At 35.8% G+C, this 19,964-nt stretch overlaps 3 protein-coding genes across 4 annotated transcripts; 1 reads left to right on the top strand and 2 right to left on the bottom strand.

Annotated features, from left to right (window-relative positions):
* Nucleotides 1-190: 190 nt before the first annotated feature.
* Nucleotides 191-1,746, bottom strand: LOC124631155 (DNA repair protein RAD51 homolog 4). The gene is made up of 5 exons (XM_047165373.1): nucleotides 1,385-1,746; nucleotides 1,026-1,236; nucleotides 761-938; nucleotides 527-649; nucleotides 191-451 (listed from the first exon to the last, which is right to left on the bottom strand). The coding sequence occupies exons 1-5, from the start codon at nucleotides 1,645-1,647 to the stop codon at nucleotides 213-215; spliced, it is 1,014 nt and encodes a 337-aa protein (XP_047021329.1). The 5' UTR covers nucleotides 1,648-1,746; the 3' UTR covers nucleotides 191-212.
* A 467-nt stretch (nucleotides 1,747-2,213) lies between these two features.
* LOC124631152 (FACT complex subunit spt16) lies at nucleotides 2,214-12,559 on the top strand. 2 transcript variants are annotated; one of them, XM_047165366.1, is made up of 18 exons: nucleotides 2,215-2,413; nucleotides 2,485-2,595; nucleotides 4,258-4,419; nucleotides 5,203-5,502; nucleotides 5,581-5,996; nucleotides 6,089-6,233; nucleotides 6,359-6,518; nucleotides 7,105-7,113; nucleotides 7,384-7,623; nucleotides 7,943-8,141; nucleotides 8,473-8,870; nucleotides 9,037-9,250; nucleotides 9,694-9,948; nucleotides 10,269-10,416; nucleotides 10,744-10,873; nucleotides 11,158-11,431; nucleotides 11,774-11,947; nucleotides 12,334-12,559. In XM_047165366.1, the coding sequence occupies exons 1-18, from the start codon at nucleotides 2,345-2,347 to the stop codon at nucleotides 12,338-12,340; spliced, it is 3,411 nt and encodes a 1,136-aa protein (XP_047021322.1). In that variant the 5' UTR covers nucleotides 2,215-2,344; the 3' UTR covers nucleotides 12,341-12,559. The 2 variants fall into 2 exon arrangements, with proteins under 2 accessions (XP_047021323.1, XP_047021322.1); XM_047165367.1 differs by lacking the exon at nucleotides 7,105-7,113 and having other exon boundaries at nucleotides 2,214-2,413.
* On the bottom strand, nucleotides 12,553-19,772 carry LOC124631154 (protoheme IX farnesyltransferase, mitochondrial). The gene is made up of 9 exons (XM_047165372.1): nucleotides 19,620-19,772; nucleotides 19,286-19,380; nucleotides 17,163-17,367; nucleotides 15,546-15,741; nucleotides 14,732-14,907; nucleotides 14,232-14,411; nucleotides 13,979-14,113; nucleotides 13,529-13,874; nucleotides 12,553-13,092 (listed from the first exon to the last, which is right to left on the bottom strand). The coding sequence occupies exons 2-8, from the start codon at nucleotides 19,349-19,351 to the stop codon at nucleotides 13,639-13,641; spliced, it is 1,194 nt and encodes a 397-aa protein (XP_047021328.1). The 5' UTR covers nucleotides 19,352-19,380; nucleotides 19,620-19,772; the 3' UTR covers nucleotides 12,553-13,092; nucleotides 13,529-13,638.
* Nucleotides 19,773-19,964: the final 192 nt, after the last annotated feature.

Below are 19,964 nucleotides of genomic sequence, written 5' to 3'. Positions count from 1 at the left end.
CCAACTTTGGTTTAGAGATAGAAAGTGCGACTGCTATGCACAGACTGCCGGGTTCAGTTTCTTTTCAGAAACTTTTACAAAGCAGCCTGGAGTTTTTAATCTTTGTGATGTCAGCCTGGAATCTGGGAATAGACTGTAGTCTTGACGACACTGGGGCTTTTCTTCTGTTAGGAGTAAAAAAAACCACAGCTCACTGAATAACAAGTAATAAACTATGTAATTCCAACTGCACTTAAATTCAGAATACAAGTATTATCACCAGTTTTAAGATTGTTAGAACTTAAAACTAAAACCTTAAGTTGTTTGGAGCATTCATTTTCTGTAGAGTTTTCCTCAAGTTTTTCTAATAGAAGTACTAGTGCTGGAATTTGTTCCCAGTATCTTCCTAAGCAACGATTCCTTTTCTCAATATACGATTGCTCTTTAAAAGCAGATGTTGATTCACCATCATCTGAAAATAAATAATAATGAAACAAATAAATACTATATTAACCTTTTTATTACAAAGCCAATTTCCAGATGTTACCTTCTATATCAGTGATGTCGCTGTCTAACCATCGTGTTTGTATGTTTATGTATACCATTCCCACATTAAATTCATTGCAAATGTATCTGCTATAGTTTACCACAGCATTTAAAAGAGAAAGGCCTGTGAAAAATGAAGAAGTATAACGACTGGTTCAATCCACATGCTTTAAGAAACATACCAGGGGCAGATGGTTCAGTATCATACCCATCAAATTAATGAATATTTTCTCACCTATTTTATTGTCATCGCCAAGATGTTGAAACATCAGACATGGTAAAGAATCTACAATAATCATTGCCAAGTTATCGAAGACTAGTGATTTGTTTTTAATATTCTTGAATAACTCTACTAAGTCTTCCATGGTCCATACATGGACTATTTGTATTTTATACATTATTGCAGCCATATCCTGGAAAAGGTTTAATATATTTTATAATTAGACTCAGACTGTGTCCCAAAATGTGTGTGGCCCAAAATTCAAATTCCAATCAAGTACCATATGTGAAAACTTTTGTTCTTCCAGCATTTTTTGAATTCTTATGGCGGAGAAATCCCCTTTAGTATCAACGTAGAGGACGGTAGTCCCATAATTCTTGACGCAATTGATGGCAAGCTGAAATGCTAATTGAGTCTTCCCTGAATCTGCGAGACCACATATTTCTGTGACATATCTAACTGGAATCCCTCCGTTTGTTACGGTATCTAATCTGTAATTATTCCAGGAGGTCAATGGATTTGCATTTAAGTATTTAAAGCTTTTACTAGTAATCAATAAATTTAATTATAGAGAATGAATTTTATAAAATTATAAGCAATGTTATTTTTTTTATGTAGGTATGCTTTATTTCATAATACCTTTCTATATTGGTTGAAATTCGACTTCTTGTCTTCAAATACTTTTCATAAAGCGTAGTACCATTTACTAACGGCGCGGAATATTTTATAAATATTTCATTTCTAATTGCTAATACTTCAGATAGGCTTAGCTTAGTTAGGGCTGATAGCTCTGTAACATCTTCTTGGAGAAATTCTAATATCGTTTTGATTCGATTCTGAGACAGAATTTTCAAGGAACTCGTAGAGAGCTTACTCAACTGCTGGGACTTTAACTTTTGCATTTAAGTAACAAGTCAAATAAATTAAACTTAAAAAATAACAAAACACAACTTCTTGTCTCAGTTCAAAAAAGTTCAAAAAGTTGCACGATTGATATTGTTTTTGTGAATGAAAAGACGAGAATACTTGTCTATGAATGTGTGATAATAGGCACTCCTTAGACGATTAACTAAATGATGCGATATTACGAATTATGGTTTGTTAACCGTATAATTAATCATGAAAATAGCGCAATGATTTTCAACGATAACATTTTTTGTTATACAATATTTTGAACCAAATTCCTAAAATGGAGAATAAAATAATTAAAGATTCTGATTAATTAAAAGTCATTCCGCCATCAACCAAAACCCATGCAGAGGTCATGCATTTTTAAGTCGCTAAAAATCGTTGCACAATCTTCAATTTCCACCTATGCCAATTCGTAATATTGCGCAATTTATTTGCTCGTCTGGAGAGCACCTTTCAAGCACGTTGGGGCGGTTTATTTTATTTAATCTGTATTTGAATGGAACATAGACAATCGTTTTAGTATAGAATTCGCGGCAGCTCCTCTCCTCTACCGACTACCGACGCCCGCCATTTGTGTTTGCTGTCAAAAAGCGATGTAATGTCGTGGAGTTGTGAATAAATTGCGATTATTGCGGCGTAATTACGTTGGATATTTTGTTTAGTTAAGTTTTATTGTTCTTCTTCAAGATGTCGAATATATCGCTCGATAAAGAAACTTTTTATCGGCGCATGAAGAAGCTGTACGCAGCATGGAAGGTCGGTTACTCTCCGTCTACTGATGTCACTGTTTTAGTGGACGCAATTTACAGTATTTGCATGTTTTACAGGCTGCTGCAGCTGATTCAAAGACCGATGATGCCCTGGGGAAAGTTGATTGCCTCGTTTCTTGCGTTGGAGTGGATGAAGATACGCTTTACAGCAAGTCAACAGCGCTACAGGTTTGCGCGAGTTTTGTAGCACTCCATGTGCTTAATTCGAAATTATTACGTGCCGAGTGACTACTGTGCACTGTATTTACAGTTATTCGAATAGAAGTTATGTGGCAGTGTAATATTATTGCAGCAACTTTATCTAAACAACAGCATTTCAACAATAATAATTAGCTTAAACTTTTAGTTGGCTTTCCGACAGTTAGCATCAGTTTAAAATACTTACGGTACTTAAATGTACATAATCTAAGGTGAACTTGATACATCTGATTGTATGACATTACAATAGCAATATTGATGTATTTTGCAATTTTGTTTATAGTTGTGTAGGTTACCTACATGGTTCACTTGCTTTGTTCACAGTTATGATGTGATTTCAGTTCAGAAATCAATCCTTTTCTAGGCCTTTTGATACAGGCTCAATTTATGACAAAGAGTAGTATTGATTTTTTCCATTACAAATAATTAGCATACTTTTGAAGGAAACTTTTTCATTTCATTATTGTATCTTCATTTGTCACATTGTCCATCATCTGTAAGCCGACTTAAGTTTGTAAATGTTAATAATAAACATCTCAGTTGTATGATGGCTACTAATAAGGCTTTTCTTGATTTTGTTCAGTTGTACAGAAGCCTGATACTTTTCAGTATTCATTTTATCATGCTTAACTTTTATGTATTACTTGTTTGCATTCACCATATTATTATCATCAGTTTTCTGGACAGGGGTGATATCAAAATAACTGATTGCATCATTGAAGTATTTGTTGTGTAACAATTTATGAATACTTTTTTGATATAGCAATACATATGGTGGCCGTACAGATAACAAATAGAAAAAATGTGGCCAAGTACAAGTTGGATTTGAACACAAATACCTTTTTGTTGTATGGGAGCCTCTAAATATTTATCCATTACAACTGTCTGGCTATAGTTCATGAGTTACCACTTTGCCCTTTGGTGGCAGAACCATAAAAAAAATTCCACTAGTGAAGATAACTCGGCTTGGTGGAGATTTTTTGAAACATAAGTAGGCACTAATTACCACCAGGTTTTTCTAATCTAAATTATTATAATCAGCTATCAATTCTAGAAGGTAGGTTACATACTTATATACACTGATTTACCCACACCCTACATGCTAGAGAAGAACTGTGCATTAAAATCTATATTTCTTAAGTAGTAGTGTTCTAATGGGAATTTCTGTTTGTTTGAACATTTTTTGCAAAGAAGCTTTTGAAGACTAAAAAATATCATTTACAATTGCAGTTAAGTAGTTGTTTTACAGCTCTATTAAGAATCTTATTTGATTTTATTCAGTTTTATTTATTTTGGGGACAAAATATGTATTAAGTTATAACTTGCAAAATATAAGGAATTATTTCTATATACTTAAAATAAGTTCCCAAGAGATAATAATGCACTCTCGCTGGCTGATTCTTTGTGGTGGTTTTGGATATTTCTTCATATTGCAACCTTCTTTTTGAGGTTAAAAAAAATCTACATAGAAATTACAGATTCCCAAAAACCAGAGTTAAATATGTATGTTATAAGTTGCAGATTTAATTTAATTTAGTTGCAGGCTAATATACATATACCTGATCATACTATACTGAATTATGAACTAACCCAGCAATGTCTTGTTTACATTAACTTATATTTCTGCACCAGACATGGCTGTTTGGCTACGAGCTACCGGACACGATAACAGTTCTCACAGAAAACAGCATGTGTTTTCTTGCAAGCAAAAAGAAGATTGAATTTTTAAGACAAATAGAGAACGGGAAAGAAGAAACCGAATTGCCTCCAGTGAAATTACTTATTAGAGATAGGGTAAGTTTGGAATATCTGTAAGGGTTTTAAACACACACCTGTATAGTCACGGAAAACAAAAAACGAGCGGAGATGTCACAATGGAAAATATCCTAAAAATGTAGGGTCGCCAAAATGCGGATGTTCGGACGAGAAACGTTACGGGCTCCGTTCTAATACAAGCGTTTTAGTCACGCTACCCGTACGTACTTGAACTAGAAGGAGGCGCCGTAGCTACCTGGCTTATGGCATCTCCGCTCATCTTCCCTTCCTCTGTCGGTATAGTAAACATGATTTCATAGAAATCTAATTGGAACTATTTGGAACCAAGAGAGCGGCAACACAGAGTGAAGTAGCTGCATGTTCTATAAAAAGTTCATAATTATTTAGTACGAGCTTACAAAGGATGCTCATGTAATTGAAAGCCTAAGCCTTTGCGCGGATATACGCACGTGCGTAAATGTGCCCACAAGTCACGTGTTATAACGAGAGTACTTGTTTGCTATTATGTTTATGTAACAAACCCTTTATACAGTTGAAAATGGTGCCACAGTTTTTCTGTAAAACTTTTACAATTGTAAAAGTTAGGTGGTTGGTATGTTACTTCTACAACAAAGCTTTATATTTTTATACTTAATGCGTAAATTATGGGCTTGTATGATATGCACATGCCAAAGTTTTATCTTTATTCAGGAAACATGATCATTAACAGGAAATTACTTATAGCAAAACAATATTGTTCATATTACAAAATAAACCTAACATGACATGGTGTGTGATTAATCATGTCGAATTTATTTTCAGAATGATAAAGATAAAGAAAACTTCAACAAATTAGTACAAGAGATTAAGAAATCCAAATCAGGAAAGACCCTCGGGGTTTTTGCTAAAGATAACTATCCCGGTGAATTCTGTGAAAGTTGGAAGGCTGTTATGAAAGGAGAAAAGTTTGAAAATATAGATATAAGTTCATCAATCGCACATCTCATGGCTCCAAAAGAAGATTCCGAAATTATTACCGTTAAGAAAGCCTGTTTGGTCACAGTTGATGTTTTCACAAAATATTTGAAGGACCAGATAATGGAAATTATTGATTCAGATAAGGTGAGTTCTATCACATAATTTGGTTAAAAATACCTGGCTGGACTGGTCTGAAATGCTGAATCTATTGTTCTCTTACAGAAAGTAAAGCACTCAAAACTTGCCGAGGGAGTGGAAGCGGCGATATCAGACAAAAAATACGTCACAGGCGTAGACACAAGCCAAGTGGACATGTGCTACCCTCCCATCATACAATCTGGAGGAAACTACAGTCTCAAATTCAGCGCCGTTTCAGACAAAAACCACTTACATTTCGGCGCTATCGTCTGTTCTTTAGGAGCTAGATATAAATCATACTGCTCAAATATTGTTCGGACATTGCTCGTCAACCCCACAGATGAAATTCAAAGCAATTACAACTTCCTTTTGAATATAGAAGAGGAAGTTATGAAGAAACTGGTTTCTGGCGCCAAGCTTTCGGCGGTTTATGAAGCCGGTTTGGAGTTGGCGAAAAAAGAGATGCCAGATTTAGTTGAGAATCTTACAAAGTCTTTTGGGTAAGTTCAGACTACTTTTGACTTCCATCACCAACTTCGGTTGTACTTAAAAAATATAATTAAATAATGTAATAATTCGTTTTATCTTCTAGGTTCGCAATGGGTATAGAATTCCGTGAAAGTTCAATAATCATAGGACCCAAAACGTCAACTGTGGCTAAGAAAGGAATGGTCTTCAACATTAACATTGGTTTGGCCAACTTGACAAATAGTGCTGCCACAGAAAAGGAAGGCAAGGTAGGATTACATAAGACTTACAACAGAATACATATAGCTATCATTATTTGACTCATTGCTACAACGAAAAATTCACCTTATTTCTTTCGTACTAAGATATGTTTTTGAACCACCACCTTTTGCAGACTTACGCCTTATTCATCGGCGACACAGTATTAGTGAACGAGGAACAACCGGCGTCACTTCTCACGCAATCCAAAAAGAAGATCAAGAACGTCGGCATCTTCTTAAAGGATGACGACGAGGAAGAAGAAGAAGAGAAGGAAAACAAGACTGAAATACTTGGTGAGTTCTCTTATAATTGCCAAAGAAGATTAGACTTTATGCTAAGTGTGTAAGGTTGAGTGTTGTCTGAATGAATGATCGCTTGTTGAACAATGAAATTTGAACTTTATGTTAAAGGCTGAAAGTACATTCTTCTGTCTATGTATGTGATATGTGAGTGTGATTGTGGCTTCTAAGTTTTATGAACGTTTTGTTTGGTATATGGTAACACTCAGGTGGAAAGCAAAGTGTGTCCTGTTTCTTAATTTATTATCACTAACTTCTAAAATGGTTTTTTTTGGTGACGTTCGCAAAGCATAAGTTAATGTTATTGATATAAAAATCAATTTACAGAAAATAAAATGTACATGCATGTGACAAGCATAATATCTAATCATTTGATTTATAATTTAAGGATATGAAAGTAACACAAAATGAAGAATGGCAGAATAGTATGTTGAATAATTTTCCATTGATTTTCTACTTGTGTAATATTTGTAAAAGCTTTCAGTAAATATAGATGCTAAACTAACTACAATATGATGAACTGGAATGTTTTATACTTACATATTTTTGTTTCGTTACATGCTATCGGAAATCTTTATAGAGAATGGAGGTGAGTTTCTACAGATTTTGACTACAAAACAAGTATTAACAAATAATGACTTCAGTATTTTTTCATATATTTCATTATTATTTCGCTTGGTACAGATTTGGCGAACGAAGTCTCGCGATAAACTATTATAATTACTTCTAAATAAAATTTACCTATATACGCGAAATCTTTACCAAGCTCAAGAGTCATGCTTCACAAAACTCAGAGAAACAAAGTACAGTCAAACTTAACCACATAAAACAAGTCCCTAAAAACAAGATATTATTTCAGGTAGAGGTAAAAGAACAGCAGTTATCGAATCAAAACTTCGCACGGAGCATTCTTCTGAAGAAAAACGTAAGGAACATCAAAGGGAACTGGCTATCACTCTAAATGAAAAGGCTAAGGAGAGATTGGCGAAGCAGTCTAGTGGGAAAGAAGGAGAAAAGTTGAGGAAAAGCACAGTTTCATACAAGAGCACCAGTCAGATGCCGAGGGAGAATGAAGTTAAAGAGCTCAAGTTATATGTTGGTGAGTAGTTGTAATGTTGTAGTTGTAATATGCCGCGACTCGCGGTTAACATAAAAAAAAAATCACACAATAATTTTTTGGCCTAAGCTCACCAGCATCATTAATGTCAGTTTTCTTAAAGCAACTGTTTTTGAATTTTCACGTCAAATTTTCGAAGTACACGGTTGTTTTAAGGATAACTAACGTTTATGTTGTTGGTGAACTTGGGCTTTAGTTTCTAAACTGTTGTCAGCGTATGGTGCAGATACTGTATGTTTCCAAAGTGTATGTAAATATCATTTCGAATATTAAGTTATTTAAATACACCATCCCATTTCAGATCGTAAATATGAGACGGTAATCCTCCCGATATTCGGTGTGCCGGTACCGTTCCACATATCGACGATAAAGAACATCTCGCAGTCAGTGGAGGGCGACTACACGTACCTCAGGATAAACTTCTTCCACCCCGGGGCTACGATGGGCAGGAATGAGGGCGGGAACTACTCACAACCTGATGCCACGTTCGTCAAAGAAGTGTAAGTATTTTCGAGTAAATAACAAAATATGCACTTAGCTATTGACGTTTCGTAAGAACGTGTAATAGGTTTGTGTGAAATACCTAAGCTTTGAATTTGTCCCGACTATGACTACATGTACCTTGATTTTAAGGTTAGCAGCGCAAAAAACATTTATTGGAATGAAATTAAATACATACCTTAGAAACTCTGTAAAGTAATTACGATTCGATAATATCGATTGGTAAAGAATTGTTATGTAACTATTAGTCAGCTAGAAAATAAACGAAGCTTCAGTATTCTGTGTCAATTGCAGCCAATTATATTCAATATTATTTATCTAAAATTACAGTACATACAGAAGTACAAACACAAAGGAACCCGGCGAGATATCCCCTCCGTCCTCCAACCTCAACACTGGCTTCAGACTCATCAAGGAAGTACAGAAGAAGTTCAAAACAAGAGAAGCAGAAGAGAGAGAAAAAGAGGACTTGGTCAAACAAGACACCTTGGTTCTCTCACAGAGTAAAGGCAATCCCAAACTTAAAGACTTGTACATAAGACCTAATATCGTAACTAAGAGAATGAGCGGGTCTTTAGAAGCACACACGAACGGATTCAGATTCACGTCAGTAAGAGGAGATAAAGTGGATATTTTGTACAATAATATTAAGAACGCATTCTTCCAGCCTTGTGATGGAGAAATGATTATACTGTTACATTTCCATTTGAAGCATGCTATTATGTTTGGTAAGTTGACACGTTACCTCAGAAAACTAGCCTTTTCATAAAATGTTTTTTTTTTAACCAATATCATAAAAAGGAGGTTCTCATTTAGAACTGTACATATGTATTTGAGTATATTTTTGCTGTAAATGTTTTTAAAGTACCTAAGTACTATTACTTAAATTTCCAGGTAAAAAGAAGCACGTGGACGTGCAATTCTACACGGAGGTAGGTGAGATCACGACGGATTTAGGCAAGCATCAGCACATGCACGACAGAGACGACTTGGCCGCTGAACAGAGCGAGCGGGAGTTGAGGCACAAATTGAAAGTTGCGTTTAAGAGCTTCTGCGAACGCGTTGAGAACATGACCAAACAGGAGGTCGAGTTTGATACGCCGTTCAGGTTAGTATAATAGTTTAGTGTAGTGAAATTATTGGTTAATTTAACAACTGGGCTCTGATAGTTCTTAAACTCAGTTAAAATGTGTGATGTTGCTTGATACGATTGTCTACTCGTGTTGTAATCGATTTAATTTCGTAATCTGTTTATGTAGTATCATTTATAAATGAATTTTAGCGCCATGTCTAGTGTGTATCATCTATATAGTGCTGTTATCGTCCATAATAGATAAATAATCTAGCTCTTCAAAACCTTCTAAAGTTATTTGCATTGATTATTACAATACTTTTTTAAAATTAAGTATATATTACTTGTCCCACTGTTAGATATAAGCCAGTTCTCACAAAAATAATACATAAGTATTGGTGTACAAGTGGGCTGAAGCCACACTTTCAAACTTAAGTTCAGTTTTTCTTTACTAAATCCCAATATTTTACATGTTACAGAGAACTAGGTTTCCCCGGAGCCCCATTCCGCAGCACAGTTCTCCTACAGCCCACCTCCGGAGCTCTCGTCAACCTCACGGAATGGCCTCCATTCGTCATTGCACTAGAAGACGTTGAGTTGGTACACTTCGAGAGAGTACAGTTCCATCTCAAGAACTTCGATATGGTGTTTGTGTTTAAAGATTATGCGAAGAAGGTCGCCATGGTGAATGCTGTGCCTATGAACATGCTGGATCATGTTAAGGAGTGGCTCAAGTAAGTATCCAAAGTAGAGTCGTCTTGTTTCGCTTTCTAGAGAATGTTTGGATGGGAAATGTGGAGTAATAACATAAAACATCAAATGACTCACTGCTGTGTGATTAACTGTCAGACTCTTACTGACACAAAAACTGACCATGATCCTTCTTAAACCCTTTGTATACCAGGGTAGTAACTCTTTCGAACAATCCCGCAGCCCTGACTGGAACTATTGTAATATAGCTTGACTACCATTGTTTCCTACTTCCCATGTCTTCATTCGTCACAATTACATCGTTTTATAGCTCAAATGTTAAATGACAACTGTTTGTCCCCAGTTCATGCGACATCCGTTACTCAGAAGGTATTCAATCGTTGAACTGGACCAAAGTTATGAAGACGATCACAGACGACATTGAAGGTTTCTTCGACAACGGCGGTTGGTCTTTCTTGGACCCTGAGTCTGATGTGGAGAACGCTGAAAACGTAAGTACCTTATAAGCGAAGTTGTATGACAATCGTTGATCACTCGTAAACTCCTTGTAATTGTAATAACAAAAGGTAAGATTGTACCGGTCTTCTAGTCGAACTCGCTCTAGCAAAAAATAACAAATTACGTGCAAACATTTATGAAATTGCATCCTGCCTTGATCACACGCACCGAGTGTGCTTGAATGCGTGTTAGACTCGCGCCGTCACAATTTTTGTTCGCAATCAATTTTGGTAGAGTCACAAATCCTGAAAAAAAATCTGGCAACATTGCTATTTTCAAGAAAACCATGTTTTTAACTTTGCCTATATTGTTTTCTTCAGGATGAATCGTCAGAGGAAGAAGACGACGCGTACGAGCCGACGGACGCGGAAACCGAAGAGGATTCAGACGACGGCTCCGAGTACGACTCCGAAGCTTCTGACGAATCGGACGCGTCGGGAGATAGTGATGGTAAGATATGCGGTATTTTACTGTATTCTTAGCAGTGGTGTGACTATAACTTTGGGAATATTACCGAGCGCTGTTGGATAATTGTGCAAAATTATTTGGTGTAGTTTAGTAGGTTGTAGATAGATATGGAAACGAACTACATTCTATTTTATATGTTCCAAGGCCGATATTATACATATTATGTAGAAGCTGTAGCATATTTTGTAATGCCAATAATAACCTACACTTTATTGGCCAGCGCCAACATCTCGGAACAAATTCTAAAACTAATACCTCAATCACAGGAGAAGAAGACGAGGAATCCGGTAAAGACTGGTCCGATCTGGAACGCGAAGCTGCCGAAGAGGACAAGAAAGAGCGCATCTACGACCGAGGGGAGACAGACTTCGACCGCAAGCGCAAGGGCGGCCGCGGACGCTTCGAGGACGAGGGACACGGCAAGAAGGGCAAACATGACAAGAGCTCCAGCAATCATAAGAGCTCGTCCAATCATAAAAGCTCCAGTTCTAACCATAAGAGTTCAAATCATAAGAGTCCGTCGAAACATAGTAGCAGCAGGTTGGTTTTGGTCATTATTTGTAATATTTTCTGTTTTGAAATATAAGAATTTACTCCCGTCACTCGAAAAAATATAGCCTGTCTATCTTGGGGCTTGTCTAACTTCGCGATAGTGATCTTTTTTTTTTTCAAATTGGTTCACTAATTTCAGAGCCTGTGTGGTGTGGTACAAACAAAAACATGTTTCCTTTATATAAGAGACTAGAGCAAAGGCGCGGCCATACAGTTACAATTTCTGATATGCGATTCCTTTTTCAAAAATACTATTTAAAACTTTACTATGTAAATTATATTTTTTCTTATATTTCTCCTTTCTAATTTATTTCATCCTTACATTCCCAGCCCTTCAAAGAACCGCGACAAGCACCACAAGTCGTCGCACCACTCGAGTGACCGCAAGAGCGACGGCAACAAGCACAACAAGTCCGCCGACAAGAAGCACTCACACGACTCGCGCTCGCACAAGCGATCCCGCGACGACTCACGGGACGGAGACCGTCACTCTAAGAGATCTAAGTGAGTAGAATAACGTTTACGAGCGTTCCCGATATTCCATCTATCTGTTAATTTGTTTGCTAGAGATGAAATTTGGTATCAGCCCCATACAAATGATGTCGTCATCGGCAGTAAAACGTGGGTGAACAAAGACCTTATTCCTCTTCTACACAGCACAATTCTTCAAAAAGGTGGTTGCCAACTGCCTTCATACACATGAAGTCTCAAGGCTGATATGGTACTATCCCATCACTAAGCCATAAGTGGCTTGTTCTTCATAAAGTTACACTTGGGTATTTACTAGACGCGCATGTAAGAAGGAATCATTTTTTAAACTAGTACTTCTGAGGACATTATAAAGTTTACTTTCGAAAGTCAGGACTAATGTTTGTTTGTTTTTGTTTCAGGAAATAAGCTGGCGACAAGTAATGAATCGTTTAGGAGCAAACACGGGTTTCAGTTGCCGCTCTCGGCTCGTTACATTTAATTAAACTGTGTTGTCACACCCAATGTCCGTCTGCGCGTTGTTCAAATCAGGTCTGAATGTTTTTGTATGTATGTAGTTTATTTCTGATTCCAATGAAACTGTAATTTAAATTATACCGCGAAGAAATAAAATGTAAGGATTTATTATTTACTGATTTCATTTATTTCCAATTCCTGGACTAATTCATAATCAACTGATCCTATTTTAATTACAATGGTACTGTCCTAAACAGGAACAAAAATATACATAAATTACTATTGTAGTAATTTCGAGACTATTTTAGTTTTGAACATAATTTAAACAACAAGCAAACGGCACACTAAATAAGCTGGCACATGCCAAGTTACTTAGCACTGTAACTTTAACAAAATCTCTGAGGTTAGACTGTTATCACTAACTTACGAACATCTAAGTGAATCACATAATTACAATGTACATTATTTACATAAGTACTACATCTACTTCCATGTAGATTATACAATTAGCACGGAACTCTGATCGGCAACAAGCGTGACTATCGCACCAATACAAACACCGGTTCATTTATATGGAACTTACGTCCTGTAAGTTGCATACAACATGCGAGCTACCGATACATCGACGATTCAAATCGATACGACGCAACTAACAAACAAATGTGCGATCGTACGACTCTTGCCGACTGGTTATATTGCCGAATGAGGGTTTTTGAAATTTTTTCTGCCACCGGGTGGCGCCACGTATGCGTCTGGTCCAAACAGCTGTCAAATAGTATGGAATTGTAGGTGCCGAACTTATTGTTTATTGAAATTCTGTTATATTGGAAGTGTTATTGATTTTATTATGGACTACGGTCAGAATAAGGTTTCCGAACTAAAAATTGAGCTAAGAGAGAGGGTGCAAAAGTCACTGGTACTAAGGAAAAGCTTGTTGAAAATTTTTTTAACACAATATGATTTAGTTTTTTTTATTTACTCAACCGCAATAGTAAAACAATAATGCAGTGCTTTAATTATAAAATAAAAAAAACACTAAAATCGTTCACTATTCATAGTAAAGATAAGCACTTTGACAGTTATTTGGACCTGACGACTCGGTGCTGCCACCTCGTGGACGCCATTTTACGAAACCCTCATTGACATGAATAAATTACTTAACTATAGGTAACAAGTATGCGATTTAGTGCTTTATCGACAACTCCGTGCGATTATACGATGCGTCCGGTTATCGATCAGTAGTTCCAGTCCTAGTCGATATCAGACTCCTGCGCCGCGACCACTGGTCGGCGAGGCAGCACTGATATTCTGGAGTCAGGAATCTTGACATCCTGCACCTTCGGCGTCTCCTGATCCTGCGTGTCACTCTTATACCAACTCTTCTTATTGACTAGCATCAGCAACATTAATGCTGGCAAGTGTATTAGAGAAAATCTAAATAGTTTTCTCGAACTGTTGCTGTCTGATTTCTGATGAAATTGCCATGCTGAAAACAAAATGGAAGATAAGTACAATTTACATAATAAAAAGTTGATATGTAGAAATATATTTTGTTTATATACGATTATACTCATATTATCTTCGACTTACCTAAGTACATAAAATAAATATTTAACGGCAAGGATTCTAGCGCGAACCACATGTTGGTAACTTCGAAGTAAGATGAGGCAAGGCACGCTCCGATGATGACTCCCGTATGCCTGAGGGCTACCCTCCTGCACAGACCTGCGAAATGAATCACAATATCAATACTGTAATAAGTAGTAGACGAACACAACTAGAACCTTAACACAACGGCATAAGGTTCAAATTTAAAAAAATACTTTTCGTATGTTTAACGTACCTGGATCAGTGACTGCCATCATTCGATATCCAGCCCTAGAGTAGTCAGGCCTCAGGTTCCAGGACAGAGCGTTGAAGTGCGGGAACTGCCACGAGTATAATATGACGCTGAGCACGATCGCGCCCGGGTCCAGTGCACCCGTGCACCCCGCCCAACCCATGAGGGGAGGTATTGCTCCAACTGTGAATTGTGATAGGATTTAGATATAAGTGGGACTACTTTTACGTGACAAAGAGGTTGTAAAGAAAATATTTGAAAAATTTAAAAATATAATTGAGTATGGTTGGTTAATATCTATGTAAATAAACATTTTAAGTTTGGTTGTGGATCAGTGTAACCATTAGCTATCGACTATACTTGCAACTTAAATCTTTGTTGATTTTATTATCACTAACTAAGTAACTATAGGGTAAGCATGGTAATAAGCCAGAGGTGTAGTTATTAGGGCTTCAAAAATTACACCACTTAATACCAAGACATTTTTTTCACCAAATTCTTACCTACAGACCCCAGCCAGGTATTATAAATAGACATCCTCTTCATGGGTGTATAGACGGACGTGTATAGTACTAGGTTGGCAGCACCCAGGGCCGCTGTCAGTGGGTTCACGCCGAAGTAAAGCAAGCTCAGGCCTGTTGACCCTGTGAGGGCTGCGAAACCTATTGCGTGGACGGGCCTGGGGAAGGAAATGCACTATTAGACATACATAGTCAGTAGTACGGGTATTTAAATCCATCATCATCTGCTAAAGATAAAGATTTTTGCTAAATATGTGCAAATCATGCATCAAAAATCAAAATTTAGTAATGACGTTTTTATCTAGACAAAACAAAATATTGTTTATACAAGTTTAGAAAAAGAGTAAAACGATAATTTGTTGGGCAACTTAATTACTATAGCAACGGCCAAAAGGTCAGCTTAGAATTTCGAAATGAACACAAAAGTACCTACTTTTGAACTTGGATATGATAAGATTACATAATAAGAAGTTTACAAAATAATAATGATTGTGATGTGTCTTAGAAACTATTTGAGTGCAAAAATTTTCCAGGCTAAGCTCTGATTACACAAATCAAAACAAAGTGATAAGTTAGAATAAAACAAAAAAAGGGGGACTTTCTGATCATTGTTTATAATTTTTAGGACGTTATGGAGGTATAGCCGCTAGGGTCTAAAGTAGTCATGCAGAAATAAAAGTATATTCTGAATTAATAAAATCTTTGAAAGACAGATAGTCCCTAAAGCCAAGCTTCTTATGAACTGCAAGTTTTTATGCAAATATGGTAATAAATAAAATGACAAAAAATTGCTTACTCTAACGATCCTTTGACCAAAACTCGGTTCTTCGTCCTAGCCATTTGCGCGTCGAATGGTACCTCGTGGTACTGGTTGATAGAATTCGCTGCAGCCGACGTGAGTCCGGTTCCGATCGCGCATAACGCGAACGTCGTCAAGTCGAACGGCGCGGGCGCAAGCGCGTACCCGGCCATTGAGGACATCACTACTAGGGCTGTGGAGAAAAAGGATTTTTGTTTGAACTTGTACATGTTTTTATATTATGGAAAATAAGTGCGATCCTTTTGTAACGTTTTCAGTTTTAAGGACTGATTCAATTAGGAGATATTTTATGGGTTGTTGGATGGTCCTATAGACTACTGTCTATCGGACTACGATGAAAAAATATGGGAAAAAGCAAGTCCTTGTTGGGTTTTTCGTCAAAAAGCCGCGTTTGTTCAAATTAAAAGCCGTAAATGTCATTAGCCGATTATGTAAACAGCAATGTCTACAATATAAAGACAATTTAGATTCCTGTAAGGCGAAAGACGATGTACCTTTGGTACAGAAACAATAACATACTCTCTTGTTGCAATAACAATGCGTGATGTTTAGTAAAACTAGTAGTCAATGGTAGTTAGGTTTAGTGTTAGTGTGATAGGTACAAAACTATGCGATAATTTTACTCTGCTGTAGATTATCGTATGTATATTCAATAAAGATTTTTTATTCAGCAGAAGTAAAAGTTTAAATATATTTTAATAAATAGAGGAAGGAAAATCTATACTAATATTATAAAGCAGAAGAATTTGTTTGTTTGCTTGAATGTGCTAATCTCTTTATTGGTCTGATTTGAAAGTATTATATAATTAGCAATTTATCACTAAACAATAACATTAGAACGTAATTAAATGACAATTAAAATTAATTAAATAGGGAAACGGGGTTTCCCAATCCGAGATTCTGATTAACGCTTTTCCCGGATTCTATTATAATTAAGATACAAAAACATGTTATAAACGTGGCACATTTTATCAAGACACCTCGTGTTACAAACGACATAAACACCTTTCTCTGTTTACTTAAATAATCTTTAAAACGATTATAAAGGCATCGATTATCCGAGTAAATGATAAGCGTCGAGGAATGTGTGGTGTTACTATAAATTGTTGATATCTAATACTTCAACATGTAATGTGGGCCGGGCGTTTGTTTTAGAACCGATTGGATGGTGTGAATGTTGATAATTTTCAATGAGTATAAAATTCAATGATTGAGCGAATTGATTATCTTAAATCTAGACAAGGTTTTGGAATCGTCGAACGACCGACTATATCGAACTTATCAATTCAATTCAGTAGGCATAGTGTGCACATACCTGTTTGGCCATTAATTTTAGACTTTTTTTTATTAACATCACGGCAGGTTATTTGTATTTTTATATTATGCTCATTCATGATTAGATTTAGTACAGGAGGTATCATATCATAGGAATTGGTGGTGATTATTTTTATGCGAAGGCCATTGATAGCGTAACCACTAGCTGTTTTAATTTAGATGGAAAAAGAGTATTGTAAACGAAGGCAAAATTCAATTCCCTTTTAAAATGCCCAAAGAATATTTTATCTTATAAAGAAAGTTAGTAGAAATACTTACAACTTAACCGAAACTTAGACAGCATCATACAATAATTGCCCATCTGATTCTTTCTGTCATGTGACGGCGTCTCCTTCCACATTCTGTTGTCCTGAGGCACATTTTTACTTTTCACCGTGGCCGTCGTTTGTGTCGTCAATGGCAGTTTGCTGTTCCAACATTGTGACGTCGATATCCTTGCCAGTTGCTGCAGAAGAATGCCGTTCTGAAAGCGAATGAATCACTGTTTAAATGACGTAGTGTTTGTAAACGAAAGTATGTGTAAACAGTTTGCAACGCCCTGTAAATTGCTCTATGCACTAACACCGTCTTATCAAATTCATCCAACGGAGTAATTTCATGCTATGTTGTTTTTAATCTACCCATGTTATTAGATAACAGACGACAGTTTTCTGAGATGTACATTTTAGTACATAAAGACTACGAAGGAAATACTATATTACTCCATATACCTAATGAAGACGATTTAGCCGCGTTAAATCCCCTACTAATTGGTTTGCTCGTCCAAGCGGCTATAGCTAGACGTAGGTCGTCGCATGACCTTAACTAATATGTTCGTAGTACAAAGATCGCTTAGTCATTTTAATGCAAGCCATTGTCCGTTCAAAATTTTGTCGCTATCGGCAGTAGGTAGATAGGTATATGCTAGGCTTACTGTTTTTGGTTCTAATTATCTCAATAGGTACTAATTGTACGAATATAGATAAAGTCACGTTTTCTCAAAAAGCAGACGAAGATAATTTAATCAAAATACTACTGAAAAAAAAAACTCAAAAATCGCAACAGTTTTTTGATAACCGTTTGAATGGTTTTATTATTTTAACCTTTGCAAGCTATCACGCGTGACTTTTTTGAAATTTTCAATAACAAATTTTGAGATTAACTATCAGCATCAAACTGGTAGCGTGTGTAGCATTTTATTTTTTGAGTAGGTAGGTACTGACGTAATATGATACTGTGTTACCTAGTTTTCGTAAAGCAACAATATTTGTTGCATTTCTTCATATTCTAAACAGGATTAAAAGAGATATAACACAATAGTCATTATTTTTAAAAACCAAAATAAATAAGGACATGGTAAGTATAGTCAAAGATTTTATAATTAAGTAATTTTTCTAATTCTGATAACAAGAAGAATTTTCAACAGACAGGTATTATTTTAATGTCTATACAAATAAACCTCATTCCAATAAATTAATATAACTCTAGGAATGAGTGTAGGGTGAGTGCTGCAATGCAAATGCAATGCAATACATATTGCATTATAATAAATTGTTGAAAGGTTCTTCTAACCTACAGACAGACATGTGTTGCTGGGGAATTTGTTGCGCCACTTCTTCTTCCCAGCAAAAACACATAGGATGGGCATTTTGGGGGCTGTCTTTTGTAAACTTCTGATGTTCAAAAAGTGCTGTTTTGCAGCGAAGTTTTAATAAACGAATTTTGATTTGATTTTGGAAGTCTTTTGGTACTCAGTTGGTAATTAAGTGTCAGCATGGCATCTGATTTGCAATCTGAGAATTATCCTTACATAATATTATAAGTTGAGTTGTTATGGGAGTTATTCCCTCTGGACTTAAGTAGAACTGTGTGGAAGAGCTATACATAGCTTGTCTAAAAGAGGAGATGCTTCATAAAGCAAGTAAAATTGGAAAGTTGAAAAACTAAAGTAAAAAATCCTGAACTCAAAACCTGCATTAAACATAGCTTTATCCTGTTAACCATGTTTGTTTCCTTATAAGTCTTCATTATCTATACTAAATATATTTTACATTATTTTTCTAAATTGTTCATGGTACTTGCAGATTTGTATTTTTTTTTACAAATTATGTTACGTTTACTTGCTCGCAGACGTTTATCATGCTTATGTTTAGAGTAAATAAATGTGATAACAATATTAATAAACAGCATTTCTGTGAAGCTGATTTTCTTTTAAACATTGACCTCTCCGTCACACTTATGGGTTTTTCTTTGAGCGCTTGTATTGTCAACATTAAATAGAAAAACTTATATCACAGTATCGATAGTAGAACGCTATAATCTGGCACGTAAAAGATAACAATGCTTAGCTAATATCTTCTAAAGTGTTAACTTTGAGTAAAATTTTCAAAAATCGGTCTTACCCCTGAAATGCCGACAGTGCCATGTTTCAGGCAGATTGTGCAGTGCATCACTTTTTTATAGAACATCCTGTCGTTATGCGCCTTATATCAACATTCTGAAATTACAGAAATATAAATATAACCAATGTTAACATTTGTTCTTGGTATTAATTATATTTATGGCACGCGTACATGTGTGACTACAGTTACTCACGAGTCAAGAATCGGCACTAAACTAAAGTAATTCAAACATTGGAGTTAAATAACATACAGCTCTAAAAGACTTATTTTCAAAGGAAGAGATAGAAGTTATTTTCTTGAAGCACGGGCAATGAATGATGAAGAGACTACTTACGTATTTACTAAATTGTAATCTAGTTTTATAAATATTCTAAAAAACCACCCTTATTATCACTTTGAAAAATAATTATGATAAAAATGATAATATGAAAACATTTCAGAGGTTATCGAGTTAAATTCGACATATGACATAAGTGACGTAACTCGTGGTAGACTAGATGGTCATTGCCAGCTTATCCATTTTTCCATTATTATTTTGAATAGGTAATTTTTGTCTAGTTTTCAAACGATGTGAGTTTTGGTTTCGTTTGATGCGTTAAATAAATTATTAATTAATAATAACTTCATATTTATAACCTTGAGTATCTGGTGCGCCTACCACAAGTTACTTGTTTACTCG

This window comes from Helicoverpa zea, chromosome 6, assembly GCF_022581195.2.
Source record: "Helicoverpa zea isolate HzStark_Cry1AcR chromosome 6, ilHelZeax1.1, whole genome shotgun sequence".
Lineage (NCBI taxonomy): Eukaryota > Metazoa > Arthropoda > Insecta > Lepidoptera > Noctuidae > Helicoverpa > Helicoverpa zea.
Note: the sequence above shows the minus strand (reverse complement) of the source record. Positions and strands in the feature narration are given on the sequence as shown.